General features: G+C 35.1%; 1 protein-coding gene across 4 annotated transcripts in view; it reads left to right on the top strand.

The window, feature by feature from the left end:
* Lrba (LPS responsive beige-like anchor protein) overlaps window positions 1–17,349 on the top strand; it is a 576,347-nt gene that overhangs the window by 302,963 nt on the left and 256,035 nt on the right. For all 4 annotated transcript variants that reach the window (XM_029475138.2, XM_021158805.3, XM_085835789.1 and 1 more), the window contains exons 38-40: window positions 6,357–6,481; window positions 14,207–14,353; window positions 16,848–16,984. In XM_029475138.2, the coding sequence (XP_029330998.1) occupies window positions 6,357–6,481; window positions 14,207–14,353; window positions 16,848–16,984 (409 nt within the window). The remainder of the gene's footprint in view (window positions 1–6,356; window positions 6,482–14,206; window positions 14,354–16,847; window positions 16,985–17,349) is intronic.

Genomic DNA, 17,349 nt, shown 5'->3' with positions numbered 1-17,349 from the left:
AGAAATACTTGGTTATATAAATTGAATACAAAATATGATGTGCTAAAATTCTCCAGGATGTAGAGCTCTGCTTTGGCTGGAAGAATTTACTACGGACTTCTGTTAAGGCTATCAGGATTTATCAGATATTGTCACGGCAAAATAGGAAAGGAGGGAAACAGAAAAGTTTTCTAAAAATGTTGCCTTGTGACAGCTTTTCTTTTTAAAACTGACATTCTTTCATTGACATAGATTCGGGTTTCATTACAATAACACTAAAACCCAGTAGATGACAGTCACATACGTTCGACTCATTTAACAATAGATATCATCTCATTTCCCTTATAGTATTTAAGGTACTTACATCCCAACCACTGATTTCAGTAATTAACACTGACTGAAATCTATTATACTCCAGTAAACTAACATCCAGGAAACAAGTTGTATTAATAATTCATCATAAGCTTCATCAGCATATTCAGACAAAATTAAATAATTCTTGTACATGATTATTTTTTAAGTTGTGATTTATTTTGACTTTAGACCCCTTCCTGATGACTGCTTTTTCCTATAGCAAGCAACTGTCAGTGTTGCTGGGTTGATTCCTGTGACTGGGTTTAAACACAGCAGGGAAAGAAAGGAACCTGAGCATTGAACGTAAGGGGCAAAGCAGGCTGCCCCGAGGACCCTTGCTCTGTGTCATGTAATAACACAGAAGGACCCTAGCACACCATCAACACAAATTGCGCTCAGAATAACGCCCTCTGGAATTGTACTTCTTACTTGTTGTATAGAAGAGTCTCTGCTTAATTACATATGATTTTGTGGATTTTATTTTACTTTCACTGTTGTATTCTCCATGGAGTCAGGAGATTCTTCATGAAAACATTTTTTTTAATTAGGTATTTATTTCATTTACATTTCCAATGCTATCCCAAAAGTCCCCCACATGCTCCCCCTCCCACTCCCCTACCCACCCACTCCTACTTCTTGGCCCTGGTGTTCCCCTGTACTGAGGCATATAAAGTTTGCATGACCAATGGGCCTCTCTTTCCACTGATGGCCGACTAGGCCATCTTCTGATTCATATGCAGCTAGAGACACAAGCTCCAGGGGTTAGTTCATAATGTTGTTCCACCTATAGGATTGCAGATCCTTTAGCTCCTTGAGTACTTTCTCTACCTCCTCAATTGGCGGCCCTGTGATCCATTCAATACATGACTAGGCCATCTTCTCATATATATGCAGCTAGAGACACGAGCTCTGGGGAGTACTGGGTAGTTCATATTGTTGTTCCACCTATAGGGTTGCAGATCCCTTTAGCTCCTTGGTTACTTTCTCTAGCTCCTCCATTGGGAGCCCTGTGATCCATCCAATAGCTGACTGTGAGCATCGACTTCTGTGTTTGCTAAGCCCCGGCATAGTCTCACAAGAGACAGCTATATCTGGGTCCTTGAAAATATCTTAATAATTTTTTGTTCAAACATTGTCTCAAAGTGAATATTTAATAATTATTTTTAGAAAAAATTTGAATCTTGTGTTATATTACCCATCTATTTACAGTATATTAGTTACTGGTTGGCTTCCCATACTCTCTCTAAGGAGAACTAAACTTTAAATCTCATGTAATTTACATGTAAAAATACTAATTGGATTCCTTCATGTTGCACCCTACAGTTAATGAATGAATGAATATAAAGTCTGCCTTACTGGTTTTTCTCTTGTTTTAATACTTCATTTTTAGTTGATACTCAGTTGGTTAGGTGTAATCATTACCTCATGAAGCCGCTGGTCACCGTGCATGGCTTATTCACTGAAGCTAAGTGCAATTGCTTCTCAGTTCTGTTCCTGTAATAGAGTCCATATAGCAAGATTGGAAATGGCACTTTATATTCTTAGATGTAGATTGCCCTGATGCATTAAAGGTGTTGTGTATATAATCACATATATGTAAAAGGGGTGTGTGGGGGGGCAGAGGAAGGGAGAGAGAGAGAGATGAAGAAATTTTGTAGCAAAATTTATAGATAAATTTCTTTTTTAATTTTTTATCTCTGCATCTTAGTTTTGAATCCTAGATTTGTGTGTTTTATATGGAATACCCATAGAGGTCAGGAACTTAGTAAGAGGACATAGGGTGGGTATTTCATGCAAGAGAAGATAAGCATCATTATTTATAAGGGAACAGGATAAATGGAAATGGTTAGAATAACAGGGTAGAAGAGGGAATATAGGCAGCTAACATTGAAGATGTTTAGAAAAAGTCATATGGAAACAGTACTGTAGAAGTTGTCATTTGTGAGAAGCCACCAATGACCTTGTTTTTCAGAAAGCATCTTACTAGTTGTTGAGGCTCACTGATGGCCAGTGAGCCCTAGCCATCTAACTGTCTCTGTCTCCCTTACGCTGGTATTACAAGCATACCTCAATACTCCTAGCCTTTTATATGGATGCTGGAGATTAAATTCATGTCCTCATGCTTTCAGGGCCAGTTCTTTACTGATTGAGCCAACTCCCCAGTTTTGGTGAAGGGATTTTTAAAAAGGAATATAATTGGTTGATTTTTAAAAGCTCACTATACTTATATGATAATTTTAACATCCAGCTTTGAAATTTTGTCAAAGAATGAAAAAATAAAATAAAATAAACAAACATTCAAATTCCAAGCTACCAATACCTTTAAAAAATCAGATAGTTCCTAGTTTTAGTACTTAGAGATTGTGTCTCACACATTTGATATATGGGTATGATGGAACATGGGTACATATATGCACGTGACTCTTACGTACATGAATCAGGGCCAGAAAACTGCAATGGATGTCTTCTACTATTTCTCTCTACCTTACTTTGTTTTTGAGGTAGGATCTCTTGGTCTGTCTGGAGCTCTGTGACTTGGCTAAACTGACCTTTCAGAAATCTACCTTCATCTTCTTGTCTCCACCTCCCAGAGCTGGGATTGCAGGCAACATGACTGGGGCTATGATTCTTATATAGGTCCTGGGGATTCCAATGTGGGTTCTTACGCTTCTGCAGTAGACACTTTATCCACTTAGCTGTCTTCCCAGGCTCTGCATACAGCATCTTTATAAAGGCACATTATGTCTTCTGAAGAAAGTATTAAATATTTCTAGGTGTTACTAAACACAGGCTTACACCATTAATTCAAATATCTTTTTAGAATCTTTTTAGAAATAAGACTAGGTTCATCTCTCACTTCACACTAGCAATTTCTGACATTTGAAAAAAAATGTGAATTTCTTTTCCTTCAGAGAATCTATGCCGTTTTCTACCAGTGAGACCAGTAATTAGCTGCTTGATTAGAAGTCCAGTCCTCCAGGGCCTAATATTCCACATCACATGGAACATTGCTTTGCATCAAGACTCTGCAAAGAGATGGTTTTGAATTACTGGTTTTCTTGGTGATTATTCCCCTTTTATTAAACATAGATTCTTTTCTTCTACAATATTATCTGAATAGAGTTTTCCTTCCATCTACTTCTCCCAGTTCCTCCCTACCTTCTCTCCTACCTGCATCTACTCCCTTTCTGTCTCTCATTAGAAAAGAACAGCTTCTAGGAGATAACAACCAAACATAACAGAATAAAATATAGTAAAAAAAAAAAAGCAAAACTTTGATTTTTTTAAAAAATGTTTCTTTCCATGTATGTGTTCTGAAATAAGTAATACTAGTTTTTCTTCAGATATTCTTAACCAAATCTTGTTAAGCAAATGTTCTTTGGGTGATAACAGGCCCAGTAGGTTACAGATGATACTAGCATTCTAATGCACACAGCTCCATGTTTTGATTGCATCTGATTATTTTTAAAGTTTCCATAAAACATTCATATTTTAAGACACACATATATGTAGCTATGAAATTAAACTTACCTTTATAAACTTTTTTTCAATGTGATTTAATTTTCTAGTTCCTAGTACATTGGTGCTTTTATTTTATCAGCCCAAAGTCACCAGTTTGGCTTTTTTAAAATTAGTGTTAGAGCCTATATATAACTATTTTTCTGTTTCCCTTTTACTTTAGTTAATATTCACATTGAATATTCTGAGTTACAGGCCAATTTGTGAGTAATTTTTAAATAATTTTTCAAATTTTCTGATACATAGTACCATTGTGCAATGCTTTAGTAGACATTGGGCTTGATTTCACTGTACGCATTATAGTAGAATCTTTTGTTACCTAATTTAGTAATAATTTTATCATAGTAAGTTAGCATCTCTTATAATTTTAATTGTTATCAAGAAGAATGACATCATTTAATTTGACAGAAAATGTAGAAAGATGAATTAATGACAAATTAATAATTTACTACCTTTGCATAATACTGAAGCATAGGGTATTAGAAGGATTGATGATAGAAAAGGTTAACAAATTTTAGCAGCTTTCATTAGCTTTGCACCATCATATGTTTGTGGTACTGACTGAAATAGGCTTTATAGCAAATCTCAGTCTAGGGAACTAATTACTTGTGCCGATTGCTGCACTGATGAATAGGCCCTCATTGTATCATTCCCCTAAAGACAAGGGGCAGCCTGGGGTTCACTACTGCATCCTGGCTGATATTTGATAATAATTTTAACAGATAAATGTAGGAAGGCAGAATGATGAAGTACCTATCCCAGCTCTTTGACTATCAAAGCCCTGCACACAACCATCTGGGCACTGCCTCTTTCCTTCTCAACTAAGGGGAATTTTACATCATTAACTGAGCTCAAACAATTGTCTTGTGCTTGGGTAACTATCTTGTATATATTGTAAATTTATTTTGAAATGATATCACTGTATTAGTTTTTATGTAAACTAGGGACCCAAACAATGAAGTAAAGAAAGAGTAAGTGAATTCTTGTTTTCTGTTTTGAGGACCACAGTGCTTACACGCTTTTGTGTTTCATTTTGATATCATTTCTCTTTCTCATGCATGACCAAAATCAACAAAGGAATTGTTTGATGTTCTTGTCTGTTTTATATTCTCTGATAAGGTTATTGGATTCCTACAACTTTTAAAGTATTTTCTTTAAGTAATGTACTATTTGTTATATGTGCCTTTACAACTTAACTTTTAACCAATAATCAATACCAGTTACAAACCTCTTTTTATAGACAGTATCTTTAAAAAATTAAAACAATGTTGACTTTATTTGGGTGTTTGGGATCGTCAGCTGGTAAAGGGTATTAATTTGTCAAAGCTGACAGGTACAGTTTCATTAGCTCATGAAATACAAGTAAGTTCTTTGGTTTTTATTAGTCATTCCTGCAAAAGTTTTAATTATGAATATGTTTTTATTTCATTTTTTGAAACTCACAGGTTTTCATGCTGTACATCTTTAGTGAATAAAAATATTCTCCAGAGACTTTTTTCTCTATGTAACAGAAATAAACCATTATATTAGTATTTTCCTTATAAAATATTTTCAGCATGCTAGGACGTGGGTATTTAACAGCAGAGAACCTTGACATTTATGTGTTGCCATAGAAAAGATCTATGTAATTGGGGGAAATATCATAGAACTTGGATTTTAAAAAATAAATTTCCAAAAGTATGCTTTCAATATAGTAATTATTGCACATCATATAGCATGTAGTTTTTAATTAAATAGAATAACAGGCTACATAAAACAGAAATTCAATCTGATTTGCTTGAAAATAGATTGCTGTTTCACTCCACAAGAATGGTTTATTTAAAAACAGTAAATGGAAAAGAAATGCATTTTCTTGTGTTGTTCTAAGCCTCAGGGGCTAAATGTAATGAATATTTTAAGAGATTATTTTAATTAAATTCCTGCACATCTAAACAGAGTAATATTTTATTATCACATACATAACCATGTAACTGAGATATTCATTAAAGTTAACACTTTCTGGACCACGAATTCATCGTATGATTTACTGACCTTGTGCAAAAAGGCACAAATTAGGAAGAAAAATGAAGGGGGACAGACTTTGATTAATATAGGTAATGCTATACCATATTTATAATAGCCTTTTCCCTATTCTGGTTTATAAATGCAGCCACAGAGAAAGGTGCCCTGCTGAGGCTGAAATGAGGCTGAGATCAGAGCACATGCCACGAGAGTGTGGGGGAACTGATCACAGTGTCAGCAATTCATTTCAGAATGATGTATTTAGTGCTCATTTCACCTTCCAAGAAAAGAAAAGGAGTTCCTTAGACTGGAAGGTGATGTTGTTATTTTCAAGGACATACCTAAGTTAAAGATTGCAGAAGCAGAGTGTGAGATGCAGGGAGAATTAAGAGGAAGGAGAGGGGGGAAAGGCAGAGCAAACAAGGAGAGCTCTATGCAGAGAGTCAGTGCTTCCACGCTGTTTGATAATTGCTAACATATGTGGCGTCTCTGTTTCATTGTAGTCGTCCTCGTGAGTTCTGGCGCCTTGACTACTGGGAAGATGACTTGAGGCGCCGGCGACGATTTGTGCGTAACCCTCTAGGATCGACACATCCTGAAGCGACACTAAAAACAGCCGTGGAACATGGTCAGTGTTTAAACCATTCCTTGCCAATAGCAGCAGGTACAGTAGTTGGTGATGAAGAGCATAACTTCTTAAACACAAAGCCCAGCAGAATGTCTAACAGCACATTTCACAGTGTCTTACCCCACAAAGGTTAGGGGGATACATTTTGTATAGGATCCCAGGAAATGATGGTGTCAAATATGTTTATTTGTTACTGTACAAATACAAAACTTAGGAACATAAACCCATTGTTTCAGAATTTGTCCTTTTAAGCAACATATTCAGCTTTGAGTAAATTAATCCTTCAAGTCTGACTTTAAATCCATGAGCATAAGAAACATAGATTTACAAACCAAATAGGTTTCTAGCTTCTATCTGGTACATGTAGTTCTCCTCCAGCCATGGGTTGATAATAAATGTCCACGTGCCTTGGTACTTGCTGAACCTTGATTTACAGTTGTGATTGATGACTCGGGGACAAGAGAATAGACATTTTCATATGTCCCTATTCTCTACCATCTTGTTTTCAGAGCTTAACAAAACATTCCCTCCTTTTGTTATGATGCACACGATGGTGATTCAATTTATGTCGAAGTCTGATAGCTGAAACAATTGCCAAAGATCTTTTGCGTTTGAAAATACACTTTCTTTAATCAGAGAATGACCCTTGCTATTTTATAAAATTCTAAAAGCCAGTTAAATATATTAATAGGGAAATGCCCCTCTCTACGTTAAAATTACTTTGCTTAAACAAAATATAAGGTTGTTAAGATAGAAATAGTCCTACCCCTCATTAGGATATTAGTTTAACATACTGTAGTTTGTGATGAAATGACAATGAATACCACAATTAAATGAATGTAAAATTATAGTCAGTAAAGATAAGAAGAATTTCCATTGATTTTTATTGTTTCTAGCTGGTACAAAGAAATTACATGTGCTTATGTGGTCATGTTTCAATGCAGGTGATGATATTAAGAATTTAGATTAAAAATCTGTAGTCTTGGGTTTGGCCTCAGTCAGGCCATTTAACCTCTTGCACTCATCCTTAAAGAGCCATTTCTGGAAGAAAATGTCCACAATATGTCATCAGATATAACACCAAATGTGACATCAGTCTGTTAAAATAAATGATCATACCGAGAATAGTCAATAACAAAGTGATCTAAAAGCAGTAATAGTCTCGGGGCCTATGTCTTCAACTACAGGGGGTGGAAAGGGGACATGATGAAGAAGTAATTAGGCTACTTCGCTGTGAGGTTTATATTCTTTTGTGTGGTGGCATAGATTCCATAGTTACGTATTTCCTCTTTTTTTAAACTTTGGGGTTTTTTTTGGGGGGATGGGGTTTTTTGTTTGTTTGTTTTTGGTTAATAATACTTTTCATTAAGAAAACCTTGTTTGCATCTTATTCTTTTCAACCACACAGATAGGTGTGTTTAAAATTTAAAATTTAATAACTTTTTTTTCATTCTAAACTCTTATTTAATAGATGTGAGTTCTGGTGTCTATGTTAACAAAAATATATTGTTTCCTTTTACATCAGGACGGGTAGGATTTCTTTTGTAAAATTGCATGTTGGAAGCTGATTTTTCTTTATTCAGTTTCCCAGAGAAATTCCACTAGCAGAGAAATACCAGTAACTGAATTCAAAATGCAGTAGTATAGGTTAAATACAGAGTTATAAAGTACATTTTACCATTTTGAAGTATTATGTAATTCTTACTGGATAAATTTTAATTATTGTTGAACTTCACCTTTTAAAATAAACTGTTAACTTACTAAATTCTAAGCACCTGCAGTAATACTAATTAGTAATACATAATTAAAACTTTCATACTGATTTAGGCACAGCTGTCATTATTCTTATTAAAGATATTAATTAAATATTAATACAATGTTATTTATCTTTATTTGGTTGTATTTGATAGAATTAAGACATTTTAAGCAATTCTATTATTTACTAATATCTTACATAAATTGTATAATGATTAATCATAAAATTCATGAAGCATTTATTTTTTAAAAAGCACCTAAATCAGTAGCTCAGTAGTGTTAGAATTAAGATATAAATTATGTTTAATATAACATGTTTAGTAATATGTTAAATACTATTTAGGACAATCTTTTATAAAAATATATAAGCTATAATACATTCTTTTTATGTTTTTGGTATCTTTAGTGACAAAGCACATGATTACATACAAATTACTATATTTGATGTCAGCTTAATTTATGCTAATATATTCTATAAGGAAAGAACTTAATTTTTAACTTGATTTCTATGAAATCAAATAACTTATCAAATTGACATTCAATCTTGATCTTGTGTTAATTATGGTATTTAGACTTTGAATAATTCCCAAAACACAATGGAAGCTATCAAACATAAGACTCATATATGCAAAATAATACATTTGTTCTGGCCAAAAGCAATTAAAATTATAGTTACACATGTATACATACTATAAAGTTCAATATTGAATTTAGAAATAGATATTTCCATGGCTGCTTTGTTAGTGTTATATTGCTTCATGAATTTTATTTATAATTTATTTAACAAAAAAGACAAACATTTTTAAAATGTAGACTCTTAGAACTTCTTGAGCTGCATTATCATTGCTAAAGGAAGGCATCTGAATAGAAGTGCCATTGGATATTAGTGATGGATTTTGGTAGTGTGAGCCATCTTTTTTATAGATTGATTTGGTTTGAAGGAAAGCCTCTGGTGTAACGGTGGCAGAGTAAATACCTGAAGAGTGATGTTCTCTGTTGGTGCGATCAATACCAGCCCCATGACTCTACTTCTGGCTACCTTCTAGTTAAAAACAAATTTTTTAATTCTGACAATTTAATTGCCCTTCCCAAGTTCACATTAACTTGCTTGGGGAAAAGAGCTTTAGGTAATTTTTCAAGCAGAGACCCTCCAAAGTGGTTATTTATAAAAGTCGTGTTATAATGGCAGGTTCTTGTAACTTTGCAGAAACTGTATCATGATCTAAAATTAAAGTAAATATTCTATTTTATGTTTAAATGTTATTTGTGGATAGTAACATCAGCAAGAAAAGATAGGCATTTGGTTCTTGACATTTTATTCTATTTATAGTTTTAAAATGTATTAGAAATCTGTCACAATGGTTCCTCTCATATTTCCAAAGCATGTGTGGCACTTACTTAAGATCTGAGCATTTTATATCTGGAAGGATCCTAAGGCTCAATCAAGTCTTGTCTAACTTCTTCTTTAAAGATAAAAAAACAGAGTTAAAAAAGGGCTAATGTAATTCTTGGAGTGTACCAGGACTACAGCCTAGGTTAACTGAGGAGTGATCAGATTTTCATGGCAGTATGCATTGTCTTCAAAAGTCTATTGTTAGATAGAATGGAAATTTTTTCCTTAAAGCCATGTAAAATATGTTTAAATAGTAAGAAGATATTTTTTTAATTCAACTGGTTAGCACCAGAATATGATTTAATTCACGACATTTGTATTTTGTAAAGAGTGTGCATGATGATGGAAATCTATGAGGGATATTTAACATAGCTTTAAGAATATGTTGTTAATGTATAGAATGATACTAATAATTTGGATCCCTAGGAATGTCAAACCATGGAAAGTTCCTAAATGAGATCCTTTTTCTGGTAATTTCGGCAATATTATTTACTATTGTTTCCTTTATAGGTTCAGTATGCACTAGATTCTCTATCTAAAACTTACAGAGAATCCAACATCATTAGGATATGTGCTGGGATTATTTTAAAAAAAATATTCTTTGTACTTTCAGGCAGTTTTTCTAGAGTACATTTTATTGGCTAGAAACCCTAAGGAAATTAACTATAGAGGAGGTCTAATTAGATCAAGATAATAGTTGACTGAGATACTCTTTATGTGTTGCTGTTCAGAATACAGTTAAACTATTTGCTTTACAACACATCTCATGGCTGCCTATATCATATTATGTATTTTTGATGTCATACCTATAGCTCGATTGGAATTTCATTTTCTGAAACTAAGTAGGTCTTTCTTAACACATAAACATCTTTCCCTGCGACACTGGAGACTCCTGTTTCCTGCTTAGTGGATGTTTAAAAGGGGATTCATAAGTTGTAGATAAATATTTTCCTATGTTTATTGTTATTATATATCAATCTTACTTACCTGTTCTGTGTTGTATAGATAAATCATTTCATGTCCATATTGTACTCCTAAGAACCTGAATTTTATATTTTGAGGACAAGCCTTTCTCTTAGACTTTGCTTAGCTTCAATGAAGTAAAGATGTGTTATGTACCACTTTGGATAAGCTTCTTTAATTCTGTATAACAATGGAATTAATTATTAAGTTAGTATAAATATTAAAATGAAAAATGGCATTAGATAACTGTATCAGTTAAATTATTAAAATATGAACAATGGTCATGTTCATTAAAATTTTTAATAGCATAAATATCTGACTTGCAATTTTAATTTGAACTAAAAGTAAGATCTAAACTTCATCCAATTAGGCTTTTAGACTTCAGAATATTTGATACTTATTTATAATTGTTGATTGCCTAAAAAAGCAAATGAAGGATAAAATGACATCTTTCCCTAGAACATATAAACATGATAATTATCTTTTATTTTATGCTTGGGAAAGTTTTGTTCTAATTTTGAAGGTAAAAAAAAGTTCTTTAGCAGAAAGCTATTAGACCACTGAGAATTGCAGACCAGCGCATGTGGTGTGTATTAGAGTACTGTTGGTAATTTTACTGCTGCTAGCTTCAAATCCTCAAGGGGGAGTTAATTACAGGAAAGCCATTCTAAATATCAGTAAGCTGCATATTTTCTATGACAAGAGGTTTTTCAGTTGAGATTGAACAATTCCAGAATCTGAGCCTGTAAAAATAAGTAAATAAATAAATTAAAGTGGGTGTTTGTATGCATTGAGTACAGTTTAGTACAGAAATTTTTGTCATGAAACTATTTAATTCAAAAGGTACCTTGTTTTACCATGAGTCAGCGTGATGAGAACATATTTAAAACTTTCAAATCCCAGTTGGGAGGTATAACACATTATATTTTTAGTAGCCATTTAAAATGAATGAATTTATTTACCAAGCTATTTTAAACCATTGCACATTGCTACCAAGATCTGTGTTTTTTGTAAATGTTTGCAGATTAAACAGTTTTCTTTTTCAAATAAACTTGGTGTACCTTGGGATCCATATGGCCGAGATCCTATAGATATAACAACATGATGCTGTGTCTCTCATGTATTTGATATCAGGCAAATTTGGGTTATGATTATTTTTACTACTTGTAATTCTTACTTTGTCTTTTAAATTCACTATGAGAAGCAAAGAATTAAATAATTCTTTAACTCAGCAACATTCATTGTTGCACACTAGTTTTTCTTTTCCGTTGCTCTCTTCTGTCTAAGAGCTGGTGCAACACAGACCAGGGCTTGACCTCAAACTCTGGTACCACCATGGCTGGGTCTGCATCTTGACTGTAGTTATCATGGCTCCTTTTACCTGAGGCAAATGATATAACCTCTCTGAATCTGTTTTCTTATCTGAAATTGAGGAATTACCAGGTTTCTAAGAATTAAATGAGTTAAATATGTAAAATAATTTGAACACTCTGTGGCATATGGTAAGTGCTATGTAATATCCTTGTTGGTAGTATTTTTGCTTTGAAGAGAGTTATAAATCATGAAAATGAAGGGGATGCAGAGCACCAGTTCAGTAACAAAACCTAACTGGTGAATGTGGAGAGAAGGCTCAGATGGTACTTACTTCCTTTTAGATTTCTCAGTGGTCAGGCTTTTGTTTTTGGTTATTTAGTCAAGTTGATTATGTTTGAAAGATCATGTTGTATTAAGACAATTTTTACTGTAGTGTAGGGAATCTATATGTACTTAATTTAAAGATAAAGAACCATAATGTTGCTCTAATAGTTAATTGGTACATTTCCTTTAGGTTTGGAAAATATAAAGCAATTTTAATGTTAAATACTAAACGTTTAATATTAAAAATTTCAAATATTTACTGAGTTTCTATATTTGTGCATCTTACTATGTTCTATTAGAGAGTGAAAAGAGTGAAATTTTATTTACCTGTAGAATGCACTCAAAGCTAATTTCTTCCCATGACTTCCTTATTTAATATAAAAGCCCAAAATTCTATTTAGTTCCATAAATACTACATGTTAATGAGATGCACGATTAAACCATTAAAAAATAGCAAATAAACGTTTTACCTTGACCCTGATCCATAGCCATAACCAAAGATACTTTGATCTGCTGAGATAAGCAGATAACAACACACAAGAGCAGTTTGTTAGCATCAATTCTGTAGGTAAACAGCCACTCTAAGCAAGTGACTCTCAACCTTTCTAATTCTGCGACCCTTTAATACAGTTCCTCATGTTGTGGTGATTAACCATAAAATTATTTTGTTGCTGCTTCATAACTGTAATTTTGATACCTTTATGAATCGTAATATAAATGCCTGATATGCAGAATACCTGATATGCGACCCCAAGAGGTTGCAAACCGCTGCTCTAAACCCAGGCTTTATTCTCTTTTGGATTTGAGCTTTATATCTGGGCTGAAATGGTGGGGCAAAAAGCCTAACCATCGGATTTCCACATCAATAGCTCTGGCCTGGGTGGGTCAGGTGCTTCACCTCCTGGGGTTTCCCTTGCTAGAAACCCCTTCCTGAATTTTCCCTTCTGTGTCAACATTCAAAGAAATTGAAGGTTAGGAAAGAAACATCATTTCTTGAACTTTACAAACAAGCCCTGGCTGCTTGTCTCCCCCCCTACCCCCCCCCCCCACACACACACACCCCGGAGAAAACTGCCCAACCGGAGCACCAGAGTGGCGCTGGAGGAGCAACGTGGGGTTCGGGTGCTCGCCTTCCAGCTGCAAGCTGACTCATTTCTTTGGTTCCATTGCTCCTCCTTCCCTGGCCTTGCTGCCTAGTCCTGAGGCCACAAGAGGCTCTTTGCCCAGAACCCTCTCTGCCTACTGTTCTGTTATGATTGCCCCCGGGGTGTCTTGGCCCTTTAGTTTAAACAGCAGAGGGGGCAGTGAGGAGCCTCTGCTTCCTTGCTACAATACCCCCCTCTCAATATTTGTGTTAGTGTTGCGGGCAGAGGAGGATGTGTAAAAATGTGGGAGAGAGCCCTGGGCAGGAGGAGAGGGGAATGAACAACAGAATGCTGCTGCTGGAACTTTTATTACTATCCCATAGGGCTTTGGGGTTTGGGCCTTCATCCTCATTGGCTGGTGTTCGTCCCCAAGCGTTGACCACTCTTCTGGACACTCCCTGACCCTTTCCAAATACACGCCAGTGTAATATATTCAGTGAAATGAATGGCTACTCATTATTTTTCCATGTTAAATAAGCATTGTTTCCTAGACTAGGTTCTGCTTTTTCCCACTAAGGGAACAAATTGTGGGGGAGGGGCGCTGCTTTGGGATCCTTTCCTGCCCTAACTATAAGTAAATAAATGGCAGGGTGAGCAGTGCAAGGGTCAGATTTAATGGGATTAGGGTGCTTGTTCAGGGTAACATTACACTAGCTTGGGGAATCGAGTTTGTCAGAAGGAGCGTGTGTGCCATCCCGGTCACTTTACCCAGTGTGGGTAACTGTATAAAAGATTGGCCATCTCTGGCTACCTACCCTTTCTGCAGCCCTACCCCTCTGCCAGAGTGTTTCTTCAGGGCTGATGGACAGCTTTGTTTCCTTTTCATTTCAGCTGCAGATGAAGACATCCTTGCTAAAGGAAAACAGTCCATCAAGAGTCAGGCTTTAGGAAATCAGAACTCTGAAAACGAGGCCCTCCTGGAAGGCGACGACGATACTCTGTCATCCGTGGATGAGAAAGATTTAGAGAATCTTGCCGGTAATTCAGTGGCTGCGTAGATATTTCAGCTGGCGCTGGGACAATGAACATCTAATTACTTACTTTTTCAGCTGTGACCACTGGGACTACCAAGCCTACATCCACAATTATATTAACTAGAAATTGGTTTTGTTCTTCCCAATGTTTCTCCCTTCATCTTCTATAATTGCTCTTGTTTTTTCTTCTTCTCAGCCCTCTGATCTTCCTGATCTTTTTCTTTTATATATAATTTCCATTGAAACAAAAAATATTAAAAACAGCTACAACAGAATTGCTTCGTGCAGCCTTTGGAAGTTGCCATACTCTATAAAATGAGGATTATTAGTGAAATTCTGCCCATTGTTTGTAAACAAAGCTTGGAGGCAGTTTGCTTTAAACATAGACTTTTAGGGAAATACTGAATATACATGTAAGTCACTCAAAAACTGAGCCTCAGAAATTCCTTGGGAGTCACACATTTTTCATAATATAGGAATTTTGATTTATATTTAGGAGATTCTCAGTTTTATTTTTCTTGTCGAAAAAAAAATTCACTTGTTTAGCCTGAAGTTTTATCCATAGATGACTTTTTAACTTTAATGTCTGTGATTTTTTTATTATTGCTATTATTGTTATTACTGTTTCATGAGGAAAATATGAAAAAGCACATAGTTTCTATATGTGAAAATTACATAGTTTTTATTGCAATGAATTTAAGAGAATAGTCATTTGAAAGCTTTTATTTGGCAATATACCTCCAACTTTGTGCTGCCATGAAAAATGAAAACAAAGCTGGAGGCTGATTACCCTGTTTGATGATCATAAACCACTCAACGTAGAATAAAATTAATTGGAGTGCGTTTGTTAAGGGGTCTGTAGTGGGAATGGGGGTTAAGGAGGATGCTGTTGTTCTGGTATTTTCCTTCACATCTACTTATCCATCTCCTTTTTTTACTTTACTCCTATTCTTATGACTAACGATATGTTCTCACGGTAATAGAGGTGAAAGGGAGTTTAATTATATAATCTTGACAATGGCAATGGGATTAAGAAGTAATCCACACTAATAAAGTGGTGCGGGTTAGAAATGAAGTGGAAATTGTCAGGGGTCTTCTGTAGAACCTAGGCTGCCCCAGCTTCTGCAGCTGTCTGCTTACCCTGTAATTGAATGTCTGAGAATGATTGAAAAAATGTTATTTCTTCTCAGGATTACATGCTAATGTACAGAGGGCAAAAGGAGACAGCAAAAGAACACATAGCTGCTTATTCCATCCATTTACAGGGATGAGCTCTGGGAAATCATGGCTGTTCTGAAGCCTCTGCTCCCCATCTGCAAACACAATGCATTTGTACATTGGGAATAGAGGGCAAAACCTGCTCTGATCTCTGCAGAGCATCCCTTCCATTGTCCTACTGGCACACATTAAGATTGATGTGAGATTAAAGACCATCACACTTCAAACAATCGATGGAAATGTCAATTCATCTGAATTTTGAAACACTTATTCATCCATTGATTACCTGAATAGGTGCACCTTGTTTATAGGCACTATATTAATTCAGAATTACACATGCCACTCTTCTCTTTGGCTGTTTGTTTGTTTTTTTTTTTTTTTAAAAAAACAGGATTTGTACAATGAGAAATTGTAGATTTTCAAATTCTTTCTGAATCTATCTCTAAATATATATATGTATTTTATAATTATGTTCAGCTTATTTTAGGGCTAGCTCTAATGTACTTTAAGCTGTTCTGTCTATAGTGCATCTATTGTTTTCAGTAGCAGTCTGATTTGTCTCTTTGATAAGCCCTGTGGAGATTTGATTATTCCAATAAAAATTCATTCACTTGGAAACCCACCCTCCAGCTGTTTACTCCCAGAGTCCCTGAACTACACTAATATTAGATTTGGAGGCACTGAGCAATATTTAACAGTGGAGAGGACACTTTGAGAAGAAATATTCTTACCAGTCTTATATGAGAGGCAAGTTAGCATAGAAGAGGTTTTGTATAAAACTGGTGCAGAATCTTTATCACAGAAGATGGTTTATCAGAGGATTCCCAAACACTTCACTCAGAAAGCGAGTCGTTTTGTGTTCATGTCTCAGCCAAGCTCTGAAGTCACCTCTGGCCTTGGAAGCCTATTGAGGCCTCCTTGCTCCTGGTTGTTATTCCATGTTGTTGGTAGCCTGAGGCTGGCTTTCTAAATGGATGTACTTATTTAGGCAGTGCCTCCTTCTTACCTAGAGATTAGACCAACATTTTACACACTCCCTGTAAGATAATTGCTTCTTAGCTTACTATTATCGTTAACTGCCTGTTATAAATCTTATAGTATGAGAATCCGCACTTTGCATCTTCAGAGATAGATTCTGTGTGGACAGAGTAGAGAAGTGTATTGCTCAGCAATGTTGTACTTAGAAGTACAAATTTTCAAACATTAAATAGTATTTTTTGATCAAATTTGAGTTTTGAAAATTTTTGATTCTTATATGGCTTCTCTTTTTCTCTTGGCAGGTCCTGTTAGCCTGAGCACCCCAGCTCAGCTTGTGGCCCCCTCAGTTGTAGTAAAAGGCACTCTCTCTGTCACTTCCTCTGAACTCTATTTTGAGGTGGATGAAGAGGATCCCAACTTCAAGAAAATTGACCCAAAGGTGAGAAGATGGGGAGGGAAGGGGTTATTTATTTATTTATATATTTTGTTATTATGGGTTAGTGTGTTCTACAAATTAAAATTGGAATTGATAAAATCTCATAAGCTTAGTTCAAAGCTCTTGCAGAACTGCCTCTGCTTGCTACAAAGCAGTTATCAGTTCTAGCTTAAGACTCTTTTACCATCTTGTTAGATTACTGACGTTCATTTAAATTCAAAAACAATTCCCACTTAATTGCATTTATCATTAGTTCTTTGGGGGAAGAGACCTCGGGGAACATGGTCTATAAATATATTCTGCCTGAAGGGGTCCAGAGTGAATTAAGCAACAAAAATTCAGTGAGCTTGAGAGTAGAATTGTTTTGT

The sequence above is a fragment of the Mus caroli genome, unplaced genomic scaffold (genome assembly GCF_978045245.1).
Source record: "Mus caroli unplaced genomic scaffold, Mus_caroli_1 scaffold_3, whole genome shotgun sequence".
Lineage (NCBI taxonomy): Eukaryota > Metazoa > Chordata > Mammalia > Rodentia > Muridae > Mus > Mus caroli.
This window is presented reverse-complemented; position numbering and strand designations above follow the sequence as displayed.